The sequence below is a fragment of the Canis aureus genome, chromosome 3, assembly GCF_053574225.1.
Source record: "Canis aureus isolate CA01 chromosome 3, VMU_Caureus_v.1.0, whole genome shotgun sequence".
NCBI lineage: Eukaryota > Metazoa > Chordata > Mammalia > Carnivora > Canidae > Canis > Canis aureus.
In genome coordinates, this window is record NC_135613.1 from 57,378,893 (window position 1) to 57,397,958 (window position 19,066).

Genomic DNA, 19,066 nt, shown 5'->3' on the forward strand with positions numbered 1-19,066 from the left:
ACCCCCCACCCCGATTAATCCTAGACTTTTCTTTTCTTTTCTTTTCTTTTCTTTTCTTTTCTTTTCTTTTCTTTTCTTTTCTTTTCTTTCTTTTCTTTTCTTTTCTTTTCTTTCTTTTCTTTTCTTTTCTTTCTTTTCTTTTCTTTCTTTCTTTCTTTCTTTCTTTCTTTCTTTCTTTCCTTCTTTCTTTCTTCTTTCTTTCTCTCTCTCTTTCTCTTTCTTTCTTTCTTTCTTTCTTTCTTTCTTTCTTTCTTTCCTTTTCTTTCTTCTTTCAAGGTTTTATTTATTTATTCATGAGAGACACAAGGAAAGAGGCAGAGACACAGGCAGAGGGAGAAGCAGGCTCCCTGTGGGGAGCCCGATGTGGGACTCGATTCCAGGACCCTGGGGATCATAAATTTGTCTTATTTTTAATATTTTAACTTTCCTCGGGGCGCCTGGGTGGCTGAGTCAGTTGAGCATCCGACTCTGGATACCAGCTCAGGTTATCATCTCAGGGTCATGACATTGAGCCCCGTTAGGCTCTGTGCTCAGCGGACAGTCTGCTTGAGATTCTCTCCCTCTCCCTCTGCTCCTCCTCTGACTTCTAAACAAGAAATTAAAAAAAAATTTTTCAAATAATAAAAATGTTTTTAAACAATGTATTTTAAAATATATTTTAAACAATAAATGAAAAATATATATTTCAACTTTCCTTGATGCCCAATCTGGGACTTTCTCTACCACATCAATTCTTTTTTTTTTTTAATATTTTTATTTATTTATTCATGAGAGACCGGAGAGAGAGGCAGAGACACAGGCAGAGGGAGAAGCAGGCTCCATGCAGGGAGCCTGATGTGGGAGTCGATCCTGGGTCTCCAGGATCACAAACTGGGCTGAAGGTGGCGCTAAACCGCTGAGCCACCCCGGGCTGCCCTACCACATCAATTCTAAGTTTTTATTACGGACAATTTCATATATACAAACATAAAAGACAATATGAACTGTCATGTATCCAAGTGTCCATAGTCCAACTTTGATAATTACGAACATGAGGTCAGGCTGGTTTCTCTGCTCTTCCTACTTTCTGGATTGCAGCCTCTTGGCCAGCCTACCTCTGTAATCCTCACCTGCTCACTCACTGTTTCTGTATCTCTTTATTAAACATTGACTGTGAGTCAGTAATAAGCAAATTTGTTAAGGATCTACTATGCCAATCTACATATCTAGTTTTATTATATCCTAATCTTTCTATTATCTCTATTTTATCAATGATAGAATTGAACCTGATTAATGACTTGCCCGAAGGACTAAGTTCAAATTCTGTGTTTTTTCGTACAATTCCATGTTTTTTTAAAAAAAATATTTTATTTATTTACTCATGAGAGACACAGGCAGAGGGAGAAGTAGGCTCCCTGTGGGGAGCCGGATGCGGGACCCGATCCCAGGACCCTGGGGTGACACTCTGAGCAGAAGGCAGACGCTCAACCGCTGAGCCCCCCAGGTGCCCCCATCCCATGGTGTTGATCTTGTGTTAGCATATATCACAGGGCCTGCCCAGATAACAGAGTCCTTCGTTCACTTAGTGTGTTACTGAACCTCTAATGGGTGCCAAGACCTGCACTGAACAAGGCTGTCTTGATTCCTGCCTTTATGGGGATGCGGCAGACATTTACAATTCAAAGTGAGTGTTCTCATCAGTTTAGGCCAGGTGGTTAAAACAATATTCAGCTTTAGTGAGTCAAGGAAGGCTTCGTGGAGGAGTTGATTCAGACATGTAGGACAAAGCAAGGGGCAGTCAGAGTGGGCATGGTCAGAATATTCCAGGGAGAGGACATAGCAGATGCACAGGCTGGGGGAGGGTTTCTGGGGTTCTGGCCACAGTGAGGAGACAATTTCAGGATGCCTGGAACATGTGAGATTGAACCGCACGGTGTTGAAAAACAAGGCAGGAGAAGCAGGTGGAATCTTGAAGGGTCTTCAACGCCATACTTTATTCAAAACTGGGGTCGCAGTGGAAGCTCTCAAACAGGGGTGACACCAGGTCTGAATTTTAAAAACCTCTGTGGGCACGGAGAACTGGCTTAAGGGAGTCCTGGAAGGCAGACCAGGCAGGTGGCTGATAAAGAGCAATGGAGGTCAAGCGGCGATTGTGCCCCGGACAAGGACAATGTCATAATGAACAGGAGGGGTGGAGGCAAAAGTGGACGTGCATCCAAATGCGCCAAAGAGAAGAACTCAGAAAGGGGGGTGTCCACCCCTTTCAAGGACTTTCCGTGCAAACTCTCCTAAGTGGTGTGTGCATGGAGACTGGTGGTGGGGTCTCCTGATCAGAGACACTGTCACCGCTGGAAGTGACCTCAGGGAGCAAACAGCCTTCTTCTTCAACTTCGCAGGCAAAGAAAAGCCCAGAGAAGCAAAGCAATGGGCTTAAGGTCTCACAGCACAGCAACGGCAGAACATGACTCCTGGTTCTTGTCATAGCATCATCCAGCCTCCAGTGGGGTAATGGCTGGGGCTGCTGTGCCAACCCCAGACCTAAGTGACCCAAGCACGATCCGAAGAGGTTGGACGGAGGGTCCTCAGCGTCTCCCTGCCCCATCTTCCACTACACTCGGCTCCAGGGATTGGTCAGCGAATAATTGTTGAAGCAGCTTCCTCGTGCAGGGCAAGGTGTCCGGGAGGATTTCCCCGTCCTGCGGTCGCGGGTCCCCTCCTCAACACCCCCGACTCCGGCCAAGGTGGGGCGTGCAGGGCACCCCCTGAGCCCCCAGCCTCCCTCCCACGTGGGTTCTCGAGCCACATTCTCACCCCAGGCCCCTCCCTCGGCGGCTCCACTGTTGCCATGGCAATGAGGTGGGTGGACAGCCCATCCTATCTAGAGGCCACCCAGCCCTCGCGTGGGGTGTTACCATAACAACCCCCTAGTAATAGGGGGGCTGGGCCCCGCCCCCTTCCCCCGCAAATAGATGTGGGTGGCTTGATTGGCATCTGGGCACACGAAAGAGGGGGAGGGAAAGGGAAGGAAAAGCGTCAAAGCTGAGCGGAGAAGGAAATGGGGGAGAGAGAGGGCAAAACGCAGGCGGAGGGGAGGAAGCGCGAGTGCGCAGGCGCGCCGGCCGGTGGGCGCGCTCCGCAGCCGCCCGGCCACCGCCCACTTCTGTGGGTCCTAGCGCGCGCTGTTCGCGCTCGCGCTCTCTCCTGCGCCTGCGCGCAGGTGTCGGCGCCTAGGGGGAGGGGCGCCCGGCGCGCTCGCGTCACGTTCCTCGCCCTCCCTCCCGGCGCGCGGTCACTCGGCGCCTGCGCAGGAGAGGCGGGAGACTCGGGGTGCGGGCTCCGGGCGCCTGCTCCTGTCAGTCGGTGGGTCGGTCCTCCCGCCGGCCCTCCCCCTCCGCGCTCCTCCGGGGGAGGCGCGGCGGAGTCCGCCCCCGGGATCCCCCGATGGGGGAGAAGCGGCGACGGCGGCAGCGGAATAACCGAGCCGGAGCGTGAGCGGCCCCGGGGCCCGGCTGCCCGCGGAGGCCATGGGCGACCCAGCCCCCGCCCGCAGCCTGGACGACATCGACCTGTCCGCCCTGCGGGTGAGCGCGCCGCCCCCAGCCTCGCCCCGGCTCCTGCCCCGCCGCCGCCGCGGGGCAGCGGCGCGGCCGCCCGCCTCACGTGCCCCATGTCCCCCGGGTGCCCCCTGCCACCCGCTGTGGGCCCCTCGCCCTCGCCCTCACCCTCGCCCTCGGCTCCCCTTCTCGGGGCACGCGCTGCAGCTTCCCGGAGCCAGGTCGGTCCCCGCCCTGCGCTGCCCCGCCCCCACACCCCTGCCCCCTCTGCCGGCGCCGCTGACCCCCTTCCCCCGCCCCACCCCCGCGCTTCCCGCAGCCCCAGCCCTGTCACCTGCACGGTCCTGCCGGCCGGCCCCCTCCCTGGCCTCTTTCCAGCCGTGCCCTTACTTGTGTCTCCTTCCTCCTCCTCCACCTCCTCCTTTTCCTCCAACCCTCGTTCGGCGCCTCGAATTTTGACTTTGTCACTGCCTTGACAGCAGCACCCCCCACACACACCGCCGCCTCGCCCACCCCCTGGATGGCCTAGCTCTCCCTCCCGGCCGGAATTTCGGCCTTCCCGTCTGCACCCCGCAGACGCCCTCGTCCCCCTGGTCCTCGTGTGCTCGCTCCCTCTGCCTCCTCTCCTGTTTCAAGTACAGCAGTCCAGAACCAGGCATATCCGGTCTCGGGGTCCCTGCCTATTGCATTACCAACCCTGCAGCTACGGCCCAGCGCCGGAGCCGAGACCAGTGCTGGGGGGGGAGGTGGGGGGGGGCGCTGCTTCTCTCCAGAAGCCCTGGCTCGTGGCAGTGGCAGGCAGGGCCGGCGGGAGGATGTTTATGTGTGTGGACGTGCTGCATGGGGTCGGTGGGCAGGCAGCGGGAAGATGATGGGGGCGTCGCAGGGCAGGGCCTCTGGTGGAAAGGGATTACAGGAGTCAACCACAGCAGGAATTTCTTAGAAATACCTGTTTATTGTCCCTTTGGGGGCACGTGCACGCCCCCATTTGGGAGCTCTCAGGAGCATTTGTGTCCCTCTTCAGCCAGAAGCGCGCACTTAAGAAGCAACTTAGTGGTTTCAAGGTGAACACTCCAGACTGTCCACGCAGGGGCTGCGTTTATCCTGTGTCCTTCGTCCTTCCTCTACCAGGCCACGGTGTAGGGGGCAGCAGAATTTCCCCAGTCGAGTCAGGGTTGGCTTCTCTGGAGGCCCCTCGTTCAAACCCGTCTGGCTGTTGTTAGCCAGGGAACGTGGCCAGTGGTGGGAAAAGGCGGTCAGCCACGCAGGTGCCCCGGATATGCCAGGAGGGGAGAGGGGAATTGAGGAGAGCAGAGTCATGTTGTTAATTGGGTTTCTCTAGGTGACACAGTTTTTCTTGCCATTCAGGTCACAATTTGTTTGGTGCAGTGTTGGGCCAGGAGACCTGCCTTGCTGGAGACAAGGTGATAAGTTGCTGAGGAGGGAGACTAAGCATTGGCTTTCATTCCGTGTGTGCTCGCGTGTGTTGCAGGGCAGGGCCTGTTGGGGTATCATACGATGGAATTCCCAGCTGCCCTTAATGTGCTCTGGGATGAACCCCATCTTCCCTTCCCATCTTGGTTGTTGATTAACTCTGGCTACAGGGTTACATACAATAAACGGGAGCGTCTAAACTATGACCTGTGGTTGAAACCCTGTGGAACTCTGCTAGGGCTTCTCTATTCCTATAAACCTCCACTTTTGCCCTGACCCCCGCTACCTGGGGTTTGCAGCCATCCTGCAAATGCCCTCTGACCTTGGCTGTGGCATTTCCTTTCTGGACTTCTAAGCCAGAAGCACTGTTAGCCTCCTGCCTCCTTTTCCTCTCATTCCCCTCAGGAGAGGCCTTGGACCTGACCCCAGGGTTTCTATCCCCCCTGCTCCTCATCCTGCCACCACTGCCTCTACCACCACCCCACTCCTGGAGGGCCAAAGGGAGAGAGGGCTCCTTCCTCCTTGCTGCTGACTTTTCCTTAGTGCCTGTCCCCTTGCTCTACCTCCGGAGCTGCTGTGGTCCTGTGAGCAGCAGGCTGGCTCATCTCTTTTGTCCCTGTCTTTCAGTTGGAAACGGCAGCCTACAGAATTAGCAGCGAAGCCCGTTTCCCTTTCGTCCGTGTTTTGTGCTGGGGGCAGAGAGCGGGGAACATGTTCACTTAGTAGCCGGCCTGGGAGAGCCTACATTGTCTTTCTCCTCTTGTTTCAAGATAAGGTTTGGTTTTCAGCCAGTGATGAGAGGAACAGTCTGACAGGGGCCAGATTGAATGGCACTGAACCCCAGCCCTGCGTGGCAAGGCCGGTGGACCTGCCGCTTTGCCGCCAGGGGCACACTTGACCCCTGAGACTCTGTTTCCCCCCGCAGAGTGGCATGGGGACGGGGCTGTCTTCCTGAGTTCAAGTCCTGGCTCTGTCACCGTGCAGCCTTGCCAGATGCTACCGAGAGCCTTTCCTCCCAGCTCGGTGTGGGGAGAGCAGTGGTGCCCAACTCAGAGCTGCCATGGACTCCCCAAGTCTTGCCTGTTGAGTCCTCAGCCCTGGGCCTGGCATGTAGAGGCTTATTGCTGCTCCTGTCATTGGATGGCAATCAGAGAAGCCTTCCAGCACAGCTGTATCTGAAAAAGTGCTGCTTCCCCTGCGTTATTTTTATGTCACTTTTATATAGCATTCCCTTAGTCTGCTTTATTTTACTTCATGGTATTTATCACCATCCGACAGAGGTTTTTGTTTTTAGCCACCTCGACTAAAATGTAAGGTCTGGGGAAGCTAGGGCTCTGACTGTTCTGCACACCAGTGCCTGCATCAGTGTTTTGCACATCATGGGGAGTGTTTGTTGAATAAATGCATATCAGAACAAGGGAGAGCTCTCAGCACAATGATTGCTCAGAGAAGGCACTCAGCAAATGTCATGTTTGTTGGGCTTGCTTTTGCCCCTCTTTTACGGACACACAATTAAGAATATCTTTTCTGAGTTGTTTTTGGAATCTGACCTCGTCTGGTGGTAAACAGAGTTCTGGAAACCTTCATCTGAGTGTGATGCACTTGAAGTAAACTTAGGGTCATCCAAGAGAAAATAGGGCCTCTTGTTTCAGACCTTCTCTGCGTCCAAGCTTGGTGATGTTCCAGAAGAGTCTTCTGGCTTGTGGCTCTTGGCTTCCCACAAAGGAATAAGGATCAGCAAAATGGATGGGATGAGGTGGGAGCAGACCCCAGGCTGACCTCTTTCCTTTTGCGTCGCTCCTTTTTGGTTGACCCACTTCATAGATCAAACCGCTTCTCCCTACTGTCTGAGCAGTTGGAAGTTTCAGACTGCAGTGTCCTTGAAACTGTGGAGCTAGAGGCTCAGTGTCACTATGTTCAAGTCGTACCGTGGTGCCCAAGCAGGAGGGACTTGTTGCTAGGCGGTGGTACTGATAGGTGCTCCTTGTCAAATGAATTTGTGTTGTTGTGTCTGCTTTAGAGAAACCTCTTCCCCCTTCTTCTCTCTGCACGAGGCTACGGGGCCAGCATCCCCCGGAAAGCTGGTGGTTCTGGGCTGCCGAACATCAGGTTCTGGTGCGCTAGCTGTCCAGATACTGGTGGCAGATGCTTCAGGCAGGGCGGTGGGAAGCCGGGTCTCCTGCTGCAGGAGGAGCGGTGCCTGGAAGTGACTTTCCCCTAGACAGCTGCAGAGGGAAGCTGGGGCTGTTTGGGGCACTGGGGGCAGTGAAGTGCAGGCCTGCTCCAGCACAATGATGGAAGGAAGGTGCTAGAGAACTTCCCCAGAGCCAGGTGTTCAGCCATTCCCTGCCAAACGAGGGGAGCGATGATGCCGTCCTGGCCACCGCCGGGCAGGACAGATTGCCATGGCCCTTGGTGATTCGTGGAGGGGAAGGTCTGTGGGAAGATGAAGTTTTGACAGTTAAGATGACAGGAAGAAGGGTCAGCAAGGGAGCCAGCTGGCCCACCTGTCACACTTGCCCGCAGAGCTGTTACCACTGTGCCCCGCAGATTTCCCCATTTCAGGCCTGGCCTCCGTTCCTCTTGGTTTTGGCTCTGGTGCCTCCTGGTGCCTCCGACAGGGCAGCTGACACGGCTTGGACACGTAGCGTCCCCTCCTACTGGTGTGGGGACAGGATGGCAGGAAGTGCGTGGCTGCTCTTTACAAGCTCGAACTCGGGCCTCGGTCTAGACATGAGGACTGTGGAGGTAGCCTCTCAACCTAGAGATAGTCCTGGGGCCAGGCAGCGTCTCCAGAAGCCGTCCAGGAGTCAGCCCCATAGACCTTGCTGGCTCTAGACAAGTCCTACTGGACGAGGTTTTCAGAGACATCCCTTCCTGCATCAGTGCCAGACGAGGTTTTCAGAGACATCCCTTCCTGCATCAGCGCCAGGCACGGGCAGGCGGCTGTGTGCATACCAGGCCCTTGGGGGCTGTGGGCCGTGGGTAGGCCCGGGGTATCATGTCGGACTTGGTCTTGCACTAGGCTGGAACCAGGCCCTGGGGGCTCTGGTTCGTGGAACCAGGCCCTGGGGGCTGTGGGCTGTGGGCAGGCTCTGGGTGTCACGTTGGGCTCAGTCCTGCACTAGGCTGGCACCAGGACCTGGGGGCATTCACCGAAGACATGCTTCCACTGCTCCGGCTCCCCCTTCCCTAACTGTTGCCGCTCTCCTCAATCCCCTGGGCTCCTCAGGGTTGGGAAGGTTTCATTCAGTCTGATTCCCATGAATAATACTGGTTTTCTATTGCCCTGTCTTCAGTCATCTCGAAATCTGATGCCCAGTCCTTTCTCCTCCCCGAGCATCCTCTGTCTTTCCTGGGTTGGAAATAGAACAAAAAGTAATCAGGTTAATAAGTCAACTTTCAGAATGTTTCCTGAGTGCCCACAGAAGAGAGGGAGATATAGCCTTTACTTGCTAGCAGATGTGGGCTGGGGCCACACCCACGTTCCTTCTCCCTGCTCCTGTTCTTCCTGCCAGTCTCCTCACCAGCCAGGCCTTGACTGGAGTCTGGGGTTCTTCCATCCACAGGAAGCTCCTCTAGAGGCTAGTTGAGAAGGTGCTTGAGGCTTTTTGTTCTTTCTCAGGGGAGGGGATGGTACAAGGAGGGGAGAAGAAGGGGATGGAACTACAATGACCCAGGAGCCCTTGAGATTCCATTCGAGTGGCCAGATGGCCTGAGGAAGTACTTGTTAATTGTGGCTAGGCTTCCTGTTTGTTTGAGGAAAGTTCTGGAACTAGGCACCGAGGGGCACATTGATGAACAAGATAGACTTGGTGTTCCTGTAGCCCGGACTGCAGAGGGACGCTGGCAAAATAATCCTATAGGTACACACGTAACCGCAGGCCAGGTACAGACCACGGCAGCCCTCAGTGTGCCATGAGAGTGTGTAAAAAGGATCCTTCTTACTTTTTATAAGACAAAAATATTTGCTTGATCGATAGAGAGAAACAGCTTACAGGCCGGAAACCCAAGCTGTCATTGGCACAGAAAGAGCAGGAGAGGCAAACCAGCAGGGAGACTCTGGTGATGGCTGCAACTGGGAGACCCTAGAATGGGGCCATTCTTAGGTGGAACATTAGGTCAACAACCAAGGCCTGGGGATTGGGTGGAAGCCCCAGGCTTAACGGTCCAGAATGATGTCTTCTGAACCTTCCTGTGGGAGGAAAAAAAAAGTTTGTGTTGGAGGGTAGGGCATGTGTATGTGGGAAGGGCGTGTGACTCCAAGGACCCTCATTTTTGCTTGTTGGGGGGAGGGTCTTGGTACTGGGTCTGCATGAACTACGTGTCGCCCTGCAGAGGGTGGGTGACTGTGCTTCTCGTCGAGAGCAGGTATATGAGGGAGAAGTTCATCACTTGATGTGTTATTTTAGATTTGTAAGAAAGGCGTGTGTATGGAAGGTGTATGACACGACGTTTGGATGTCCGTGTACACAGCGCAGTGATCGCTATGGTCCAGCAAATGCACATTCCCATCTGCTCATGTAGGCACCTGTGTGTGGGTGGTGGTGGGGGTGCTGTGTGCCTGAGTGGTGCCTGGGGTTGGAAGGTAGATAAGTCTCCCAGAAATAAGCACAAGTGGGCCCATCCCTGGGCCTTGTGCCTGTTCGCACGGTCTGTGCAAAGTGGGATTCTAACCAACGTTTAGGTAGATGCCGTGTATAAATAAATGAGAGTCTCAATTTATGTTGTGTGCCAGTAAGGGATGAGTGGGGTGTGCAGGGGGACTGCTCCTGATTTTGCATGTTTGAAATGAAGCAGGGCTGGGGAAGCCACAGTCTTGGGCTTCTTGGAGGAGCCAGACTCCAGGAAAAGCTTTGGTTCGGGAGGGTGGCAGCACAGAAGCTGGTAGAAGGCTATAGAGCTGTTGGTGGCACAGCCTGTGGGAGGAACCAATAGTGGCCCCAGAGGGATGAATGAGGAGGGACAAGGAGGGGACTCTCTGAGGAAGTAGGGGGTGGCTGGGGTGGGGGGGCAGGGAGGAAGCCAGAGGCCTTGGACAGTGGAGGTGGTTAAACCTCAGACTCAGCTGGAAAGGGCGTTCCCCCAGCAGGAGAGTCTGCAGGCCTACCCCAGAGCCGCCAGCACCCTGGAACACCCAACACCTGGGAACACCCAGAGCCCCAGCATTCAGATCACCTAGCACCCAGAGCCCCAGCACCCAAAGTCCCAGCACCCAGAGCACCCAGAGCCCCAGCACCCTAGAGTACCCAGAGCCCCATTATCCAGAGCCTCCAGCAACCTGGAGCACCCAGCACTCTGGAGCACCCAGAGCCCCAGCACCCAAAGCACCCAGAGCCCCCTCATCCAAAGCCCCAGCACCCAGAGCACCCAGCACCCTGGAGCACCCAGAGCACCCAGTATCCTGGAGTCTGGACGGCAGGGGAGCAGCTGTACCTCCTGGCCTGTGGGCTGAGAAGGCCTCCTCAACGCAGGCCTGGGCCGAGCTGGTGTTCTTGGGGAGAGAGGGGATCTTCGCACCCTTTTTCTCCAGGAACCGTTTGAGGAGAAGATTGGAAGGGCTTGCCTTGCTGACTGCTCCTGGAAGCCAGGTTTGGAGAAGTTTCCCTGACCAGCGGGCCTTGCAGGGACAGATGGAGGACCAGCAGGGCTGAGGCAGGAAGGGCTCCTTCTCCAAGCCACCTCCACTTGTGATCTGCCCCTGAAGCCTCTCCTGACCACACCCGCCCTTGCCGGTCACCTCCTCCTCCTCACAGACCCCGTAATTCAGTCCTTGAACACTTATAACTCTGTACCGTATGTCGCTTTATGGCCTCATTTTCCCCACCGTGTTCTCCTGTCCAGGGACCGTGATCCTCACATCCTGCTGACCCCTCATGGTGCCCATGAGAAAGCTGAGCTCAGAGTTGGGGTTCAGTAATCACTCACTTTTGGAGACTCTGCTCCACTATTCCCGTAACTTGTCCTTTCCCTCTGTTTGATCCACAAGCAGCAAAGCACTCCTCACATGTCCTGGGCCCCTGAGCGGTGCAGCCCAGCACACGTTCCTACCCGGTGGTCCTCAGCCCGGCGACACGGCACTCCAGGGGCACTCCCGGGGTGTCTGGAGATGCTGGGGAGGAAGCCCTAGGTGTCCTGTGTCTGGGAAGCACTGATGGCTTTCAGTATGTGGGGACCAGGGTTGTTACCCGCTCCAAGTGTTGGCAGCTGGTCGAAGAATTGTTTTTCCACCTGGGATGCCAGCGGTGCCTGTTGCGAACTCAGTGTCAACTTGGGGAGGCCGGGGGAAGGCTGGGGCAGGATTACCCATGAAGTCCCCTGTTACTGCTCTCTGGGTGCGCAGAGGAATGTGGGCCGGAAGTGACTCTGCGCAGCTCCTGTCTTTCCCAACAGCTTTCATGCGTTGCCGGCACACCTCGGAAGGTGCAATGGGCTGACTCCAAGCCAGGCTGGAGGGAAGGAAATTTTCATGTTCCCTCTTTACCACCCACCCACTCTTTCTTTCAAGGCACATTTTTGAGAAGGTGGCTGAAGCGTGTAGTACTTGGTCCTTAGCTTGGAGTGGCTCGGGTAAGAGTCTTTGGGAAAACAGGCAGGAGTGGAGGGCGCACCCAGGATCTGGGAGATGAGGTGAGTGCGCTCTGCTGCTCCTAGGCTTTTCACTGTCAGGGTGTCCCCTGGGAGACAGGTGTGGCGAGCGGGCAGCATGACTCAGATTGCATGGAGAGGCAGGCATCCTGCCTAGGGTGCGCTCTAGGGGTGGCGAGGGGCGGGGGTCAGGGCCACAGTGGGGACAGGTGGGTGGGGCCCAGAGATGGTGCTGCTGTCCACTTGCCATGCCCCTGAACCTGGCTGAGGAGCACAGAGCTGGGCGGGCTCCTGGTCTCGGCTTGCCAGGGCTCAGAGTCTACCTGAACAAGGCCCCTCTTCCCTCTGGAAAGCACCTTGGAACAGGGTGGAACAGGGGCAACAGCACCCAGCTGGGGGACAGGCAGCATGTGGCTCTGCTGTTTATCAGTTCCTCTGCTGTGAGACTCCCGGTGACCCCTTTGTCTCCTTTCGGTCCAGAGCAAAGATTGCTCTGACCCGGGTTATTTTTGATTTCATGTGGCTTCACCGCACAAGGGGTCCTGAGGTCACAACCATGTGATAGGTTCTGTCCTCATGTCCTCCCGCCAGCCCTCCTGCCAGCCCTGCAGAGTGAGCGGTCTCTTCATGTTCAGGGTGGAGACACCAAGGCCCCCAGCACTTGGGGAGCCCTAGGCCCTCATGGAGGGTTGGACAGCCAGCAAGTGGCAGCGCCTGAGTCAGACTCAGGTGTGACTCAGTGCAGAGCCTGAGCGTGTTGGCGCCTGTATGGCCGGCCTACTCCCAGGGGCAAGGCGTGCGCGGGCGCCTGTGAGGAGACGGCACCGCGGGCCCTCCATCCTACACCATGGGCTGTGAGCAGTGCCGTCCGCCCCTTGCTTTCGTTGCACATGTGTGCCCGTGGTGGGCAGGCCTTGTGGGCTTGTGTGGGGATGGAGCACTGTCCATGTTCCCATGGTCACATTGTCTAGGGCCTTCAGGACTGAGGCCTGTCTTATGGACTGACACAGCCTGTATGACGGAGGCTGCTGCCCTCGAGGAGCCCGCTGTCCCAATCTGCCTGGGTAGGGGACAGACTTTGTTCACAAACATGGAACATGTTTGGGAAGCGGGTGTGAGACATTAGCCTGATTCTCTGGGGACTGCAGGTGGGTTGCGGTGGTGGGCACATGCCAGGAACACAGAAGCTCAGGGGGCCAGCCTGGGACTAAAAGATGTTGTGGTGATGGGCTGCCGACTGGGCACTGTGACAGGAGGGAAAGCTGCACACAAGTATCTAGGAGGCTGGAGCCCCTGGGTGGCTCGGGTGGTCGGGCATCGACTCTTGGTTTCATTCAGTTCAGGTTGTGATCTCGGGGTCATGAGATGGAGCCCCAGGTCGGACTCCACAGTGAGCTTGGAGTCTGCTTGGGGTTCCCTCTCTGCCTCTGCCCTTCCTCTGTGCCCTGTTTGTGTGCACATGCTCTCTCTCTCTTTCTATCAAATAATGTTAAAAAGAATCTGGAAGATTTAGTTTAGAAGCAAGAGCTGAATGATGCAGAAAAGAGGCCTATTCTTCGGCAGGAAGAAAGGAAGACAGTCTCCTTCCTCCCTTGGAAACAGCGTTTTTTACTGCAGTTATAGATACCTAAAATCTGAGGGTCTTAGCCACGTTAAGAGTGCGATGTGGAGGCACTGAAAACCCTCATGCCGGTGCATGACCCAGCCCACAGCCTGTTTGTCATTCCAGCTGCAGCTCCGTGGATGAGGCTGCACGCCCGTCCTCCCTCCCAGCCCTAGCCCACTCCCCATGGAGTTGAGGGGAGGGCCTGACACAGCAGGTGCTTAACACCTGTGGAGTGGGCTGAGGTGACATCGTTGCAGAGGTTCCTGGGAGTTCCCAGATGTTGGCATGTCTTCAGCCAGCCCCCAAGCTGCCCCTGCCCCAGAGCCTGCAGCCCAAGGAGGGTTAAATGAAGGGGCTATGGCTGCGGGAACCACAAGCAGACCCTGCAGCAGAAGAAGTTGGGGCTTCTCTTCCATGGTCAGGACCTCCAGCCCCCTCCTGTCTCTGGTTCTCTTGTGCCTGCTTGCAACACCATGCTTGTCTCCGCTCTGACGTCTCATCCTGGGGGTCCAGGGGTCCGCTGGAGGGGGTTGGAAAGGTCACTTGAGGGGCGAGGGTAACCAAGTGCAGCAGCCTGTCTGCACTTGCATGTGAGGGGCACCCACGTCGATGGGAGTTTGTCCAGAAAGGGAAGGAAACCACCTGTGATGAGTGCCGTGGACCGGTCCAGAGCTCTGTCCCTCCTGGTCCCACCTTTCCCCAAGGGTGCGGGGCACATCTCTGGCTGGAAGCTGTGCTCCATTAGTGCACGCTTGTGTTTTGATGGGAACCCTTCTGGGTGCTGGAAACTCAGACCTGGATAACATCCTGTGCAGGAGGGAGATGTTTAGGGTTGGGTCATGCAGGGCGCTGCAGCTCTCCTGGGGGTGACATACTTGGGGGAGGGGTGGCTCCCTGCTGAAGGTGTTTTGGGGCAATTGCATAGCCCTGCAGGCCCCTCTCATGCCCCTCTTACCTCCAGGCCTGTGTGGTTTGGAGCTGGTCAGGCTGCGTCCCTCCCTGGGGCCCAAGCCCCGGGCAGATCCCCAGCATGACCCACAGTCGTGTTGGGTTTCTTAGACTAGAGGTGGCTGGTGCAGTGGCCTGTCCCGCCTCTTGGCTCTCCTCTGTCCACCCCATTTGCAGTTTCTTCATTGACCTTCAAGGGGAAAGAGGGGAGGGCAGGAGAGCTGGCGCTGCAGGGGGCCTGCCTTACAGGTCAGAGTCTAGGCCTCAGGGCCACAGCTCGTGGCGTGGGCACTGGGACTTAGAGTACGCTCTTGAGGCTTTGTCTCTGGGTCACCAGTCTGTGTGCTGGCTCCCAAACCCGAGGACTTTTCCTCTGCCTCGTGTGCACAGCCTGGAGGGGGCTGCACATATTCGCTGGGGCTTCCAGGCTCTTCTCCCCTCAGCCCTGCTCAGGGCCATCTCTGCTTTTTCCTCACATTGAGCCAGGTGTGAATCAGGAACTGTGGTTCTCCTTGGCTGGTGCTCACTCAGCCCTAGGAGCCCTGCTGTCCTCGGGGGTGGGGTGGGGGGGGGGCGGGGGCCCTCGCGCTGTCCCTGGGGGCCTCACCTACTGCCTGGGTGTGGTCAGCGCCAATGCTCCCTAGGGAAAGGGGGACACGGCTGTGATGCCTGTGTGGAGTGAGCTTATGAGGGCTGGGTACATCTCCAAGGTGCCGGTGGAGGTCCGCTGTGGAGCCTGTCCAACCCGACTGCCAGGACTCGCATGCCCAGCACCCTGCTGTGCGGCATGGCCGCAGGAGGACCTACAGGCTCCTGGGTGTTTGGGCAGCCTAGGGTCGAGGGTATGTTCTGAGCAGGTCACGTGTGTCTCACAAGGGGGCAATGACATTCCTGCTGCCATCCCAGCCCCTGCCCTGGCCTCACGACCTTCTCAGATGGGGCCGAGCTGACGTCTCCAGAGAGCTGCCCTGCAAGGCCATGGGCAGCATGACACCCAGAGTGAAAGCGGCCTCAGGAGCCAGGAGCCCTGGTTCTGGTTTCAGGTCTGTTTCTCGTTTCCAGGGTGAGTGTCATCTCTTTGGGATATGGTTTCCTTGCTCACAGAACGAGAGGATGAGAGCAGGGGGTCTAATCAGGTGGTCGGAGTCACCTGGGAAATGTTTTTATCCTTCAAGTGCCCAGGCCCTGCCCCTGGGGCAGCCCCTGCACCCCACAGAGCCTGGGTGTGTTCACCCAGGTAATCTGATGCAATTGGGCTCCCAGGCCTGCTGGACCAGGTGTTCCCCGGGGCCCTCCAGATCTGGGCTCCCCCTCCCTACTTCCCTCTTTCTTCCTGGAAGTCTGGGAGTGCTGCCTAGGTGGTGTGCTCTTTGTTCTCGGCACTGTAAACACGCAAGGCATGCTCACCCCACGCTGTTGTGTGTGTGAAGCTGGGTAAGAGGGAGCTGAGAGAGAGGCCAGGGTGGGATAGCCCAGGATGACAGCCCAGCTCGTCTGGGGGATACCAGCACCTACTGCAGAGACCCCTGGGGGTGAGGTTGGGGTGTGGGCTTGGCCTGCATATCTGGGAAGGACGCAGCAGATGCTAGAGGAGGGTTCAGCAGGTCTCCAGGCCTGTCCGAAGCAGACCTCAGGGCCCACACACTCTAGGGACTAGTCCTCGAGCCTGCTGGCACCCAGGGCAGAGCGGCCACACCAGTGAGGACTGACCTGGGGCACGGGAAGGGTCTGGACTAGAGCCCGGGCCCTGGAGACAGAGTTGAATTCACACCCTGCTTCATCACTGACGGGGTGACTGTTGTCAAGGCCGTCTTTACTCCTTTGCCTCATTTTTGTCATCTGTCACATGAGGGTGGCCAGACCCCCTCATGGGGCCGCTATGATGGTGAAACAGAAGTGTGGCTGACGTGTGGGTGACTGTTCGCTGGAGGTTGGAGCCACCTGGTCACTCTTATGAAAGAAAGGCTCAGCAAGGATATCTCCTGGGGTCTGTGGACATGCCTGTTGTCCTTAGCTGTGGGTGGCTGAGTCACCGGGCCCCCCAGGTGGGAGCACAGCTGGCTGCCTTTTCCCTGCCCTGGAGCCCTCCACCAAGCCCCGAGAGTCCTCCCGCTCCCCTGGAAGACAGAACAGCTTCAGGATCCACGATCTGAACTTGAAACTCCTGTCTGTCCTTCCCCTGAGCCAAAGGCCTGCCCTCTGCCCTCTGCACAGAAGCTCCTGGCCACCTAGAAGAAGCACTGGGCATGTGGGGGGAGCCTAGGTGTCACCCGGGTGCCCTGAGGGGGATGCTTGGCTCTGTTAGGGTCTGAGACCCAGGCCCCCAGTACAGAAGGGAGCAAAGTGCTTATTGAAAGGCTCGTCTGTAGATTGCAGGCTGGGGGCTGGGGCTGCTAGGTTCCCAGGGCCTGGAGACAGAGGGTCTCCCTGCTCCAGGCCACCGGGGCTTCGGCTCGGTGCCTGCAGGGGTACTGTGCAGGCACGTCCCACCAAGGAGGGCAGCACTCTGGTCCATTCACCGTGGGGCTTTGGTCTCTGGTTGTCTGGGTTGTCTAGGCCCAGGAATGCCTGGCCTGGTGGGAAGTTGGCCAGGGAAGGTGCTGAGCAGGTGGGAGAGGTAGGGACATGTGGGCTCCATCCTGCTGGTCAGGAAGTCCTGCTGCCTTCTCCATGTAATCCACTGTGAGCTGGCCCTTGGTGGGGCCGGGGAGAGGCTGGTCTCCACCCTTGGTAGGATAGCCCTGGTCCTCCTGGGCTGATTCAGGCCACCCTCCTCCCCTCCCTGCCTACCTCACCCTGCACCTGCTGTGCTGCCTGACTCAGCATCCCATCCTCTGCCCTTCCCTCCCTTCCTGCTCTTCCCACCCTTCCTGCCCTTCCTCCTGAGTCCTGGTGGTTCTATCCCCAGGGCCTTCACCACACCTGGTTGGCCTCCTGTCTACAACCATTTTTATTTACTTACTTACTTACTTATTTATTTATTATGTTTTAAAGTCATCTCTGCGCACCTGGGGCCCGAACTCACGACCCTGAGATTCAAGAGTGGCCCTGCTGCTCAGCCAGCCAGCACCCCCCTCCCCCCCAGATAGGCCGCAGGTTTCCTTGTCCCTTCCCTCAGAGGCATGCAGACACCTGATTCCCTCAGGAGGAGGTTGGCAGTGAAGGATAATGATTTGTTTGTGCTACAGTGAGAAGCCTTATTACCCCGGCCAGGTTGCTGAGGTCCTTCTCTGTCAGCCCCCCTCCACCACTTGGCTCCCACTGGGAATGGGGAATGGGCGTGTGGTCCCCTCCCGCCCCTGCCAGCCCTCTGCCATCGCCTCCTCCCCCTCCTCCTCCTCTCCCCCATTCTCCTTTCCCTCTTCTTCCCCTCCCCCTTTTCCTCCCCTTTCTTCTTCCTCCCCCTTCTTCCCCATCTCCCCTCCCCCTCCTCTTCTTCTTCCTTCCCCTCCCCCCTCCATAGAGATGACCCTCCTCCTGTTGGCCCACCTGGTCAGCCCTCCCTCCAGGGTCATGGATCTGCCTCCCCCCCCACCCTTAACTGTCCTAGGCTCAGTTCTGCTTTTTATCAGGGTTCTCTTCTGCGCTGCTGCTCTTCACCCTATATCCTGGGGCCACCGACAGTGTTACTTTTGACCCAGTTTCCCCTGGTTCTCTGGGCGCAGTCTCTTCAGAACGGTTCTGTGCAAATGTGTAGCGCTTGGTGGATTTCAGAATGTCCTCACATCCAAAAATTCTTGTGTGTTAGAACTAGGTAGACAAGGAGAGGCTCTTGGAAGTGAGTTCCTGGACGCCCTGTTTCATGGTGGCATCAGAACCTGGGCCAGGCCTCTGGTTTACACACTGCCTGCTGTGCTTACTCCTTTGCCTGCTGTGCTACTCCCTGGGGCTGCGGCCTCCCACCCCCCACCCTCCTGCACCTCTGACCCTCCCTGGATCCAGGAGCTGTCTTCTGGGTGGGGAGGACCTTGGCCCCTCTCACCCAACCCAGCCTCTGCCTGCCTCTTTCTCCTCCAGGATGCTTCCCCTTGAACTCTCCTTGCCTAGTGGCCATACACAGTCTTTGGATCCTTACTGATGTTCTTGTTTAGGGGTGCCTGGCTGGGTCAGTCGCTAGAGCGAGCGTGCAGCTCTTAATGTCAAGATGACGCGTTCAAGCCCCATGTTGGGGACAGAGCCTACTTAAAAAAAAAGAATCATGTTCTTGTTTGGGTTTTGCCAGCTATATAGGAGTTTGTTGTTTTAAGAAAGTCTACTTTCTAGTGACACGTCTTTATTCATATAAATTATAGGGTGCTGATCCCCATGACAAAAAGAGATTTGCTTTTAGCAGCTGTCCTAGTGCATTGCTTTTAAGTGAATATTCATGGATTAGTTTTGGAAGAATGGAGATAAACCCAACACTAGTGTTAGAAACCATTGCTCTAAGGAGGAAGGAAGGCCTTTCTAGGGAACACCAGCTTTCTTTTATTTCTATATTCATTTAACAGGCAGGTTTTTTTTTTTTTTTTTTTTTTTTTTTTACTTATTTATGATAGTCACAGAGAGAGAGGCAGAGACACAGGCAGAGGGAGAAGCAGGCTCCATGCACTGGGAGCCCGACGTGGGATTCGATCCCGGGTCTCCAGGATCGCGTAACAGGCAGGTTTTGAATGTGGCCCTGACTCCTAAGAAGGGCCTAGCACAGGAGACAGACAGAAACGTAATCACAAGAATATAATTGGTGGCACCACAGGGCCCCGTGGAAGCAGGTGGTCAGTGGGAAGCATCCTGGAGGATGGGCAGGGCACGCAGCTGCAGGGCAGGGCGAAGTGCTGTGCTTAAGGGAGTGAGCAGTGAGCAAGGGCGCGGCGGTATAGAAGAACCCAGAGAAGTCCTGAGGTGTGCAGGGTGCCTGCCCCTCTGCCTTGCCCCCACACCAGCAGGAAACAGTGACCCCAAGGTGGAGTTGAAGTGG

General features: G+C 56.4%; 1 protein-coding gene across 11 annotated transcripts in view; it reads left to right on the forward strand.

Annotated features, from left to right (window-relative positions):
• Positions 1-3,272: 3,272 nt before the first annotated feature.
• The window catches only part of MINK1 (misshapen like kinase 1), a 42,209-nt gene continuing 26,415 nt past the window's right edge, over positions 3,273-19,066 (forward strand). For 9 of the 11 annotated variants that reach the window (XM_077893003.1, XM_077892996.1, XM_077892998.1 and 6 more), the window contains exon 1: positions 3,274-3,560. Coding sequence is in view for 10 of the 11 variants with exons in the window: in XM_077892996.1 (XP_077749122.1) it covers positions 3,504-3,560 (57 nt within the window). In the remaining variant the exon portion in view is untranslated. Of the gene's footprint in view, positions 3,561-19,066 lie in introns of all 11 variants that reach the window. The other 2 variants (XM_077892997.1, XM_077892999.1) reach the window with 1 other exon arrangement.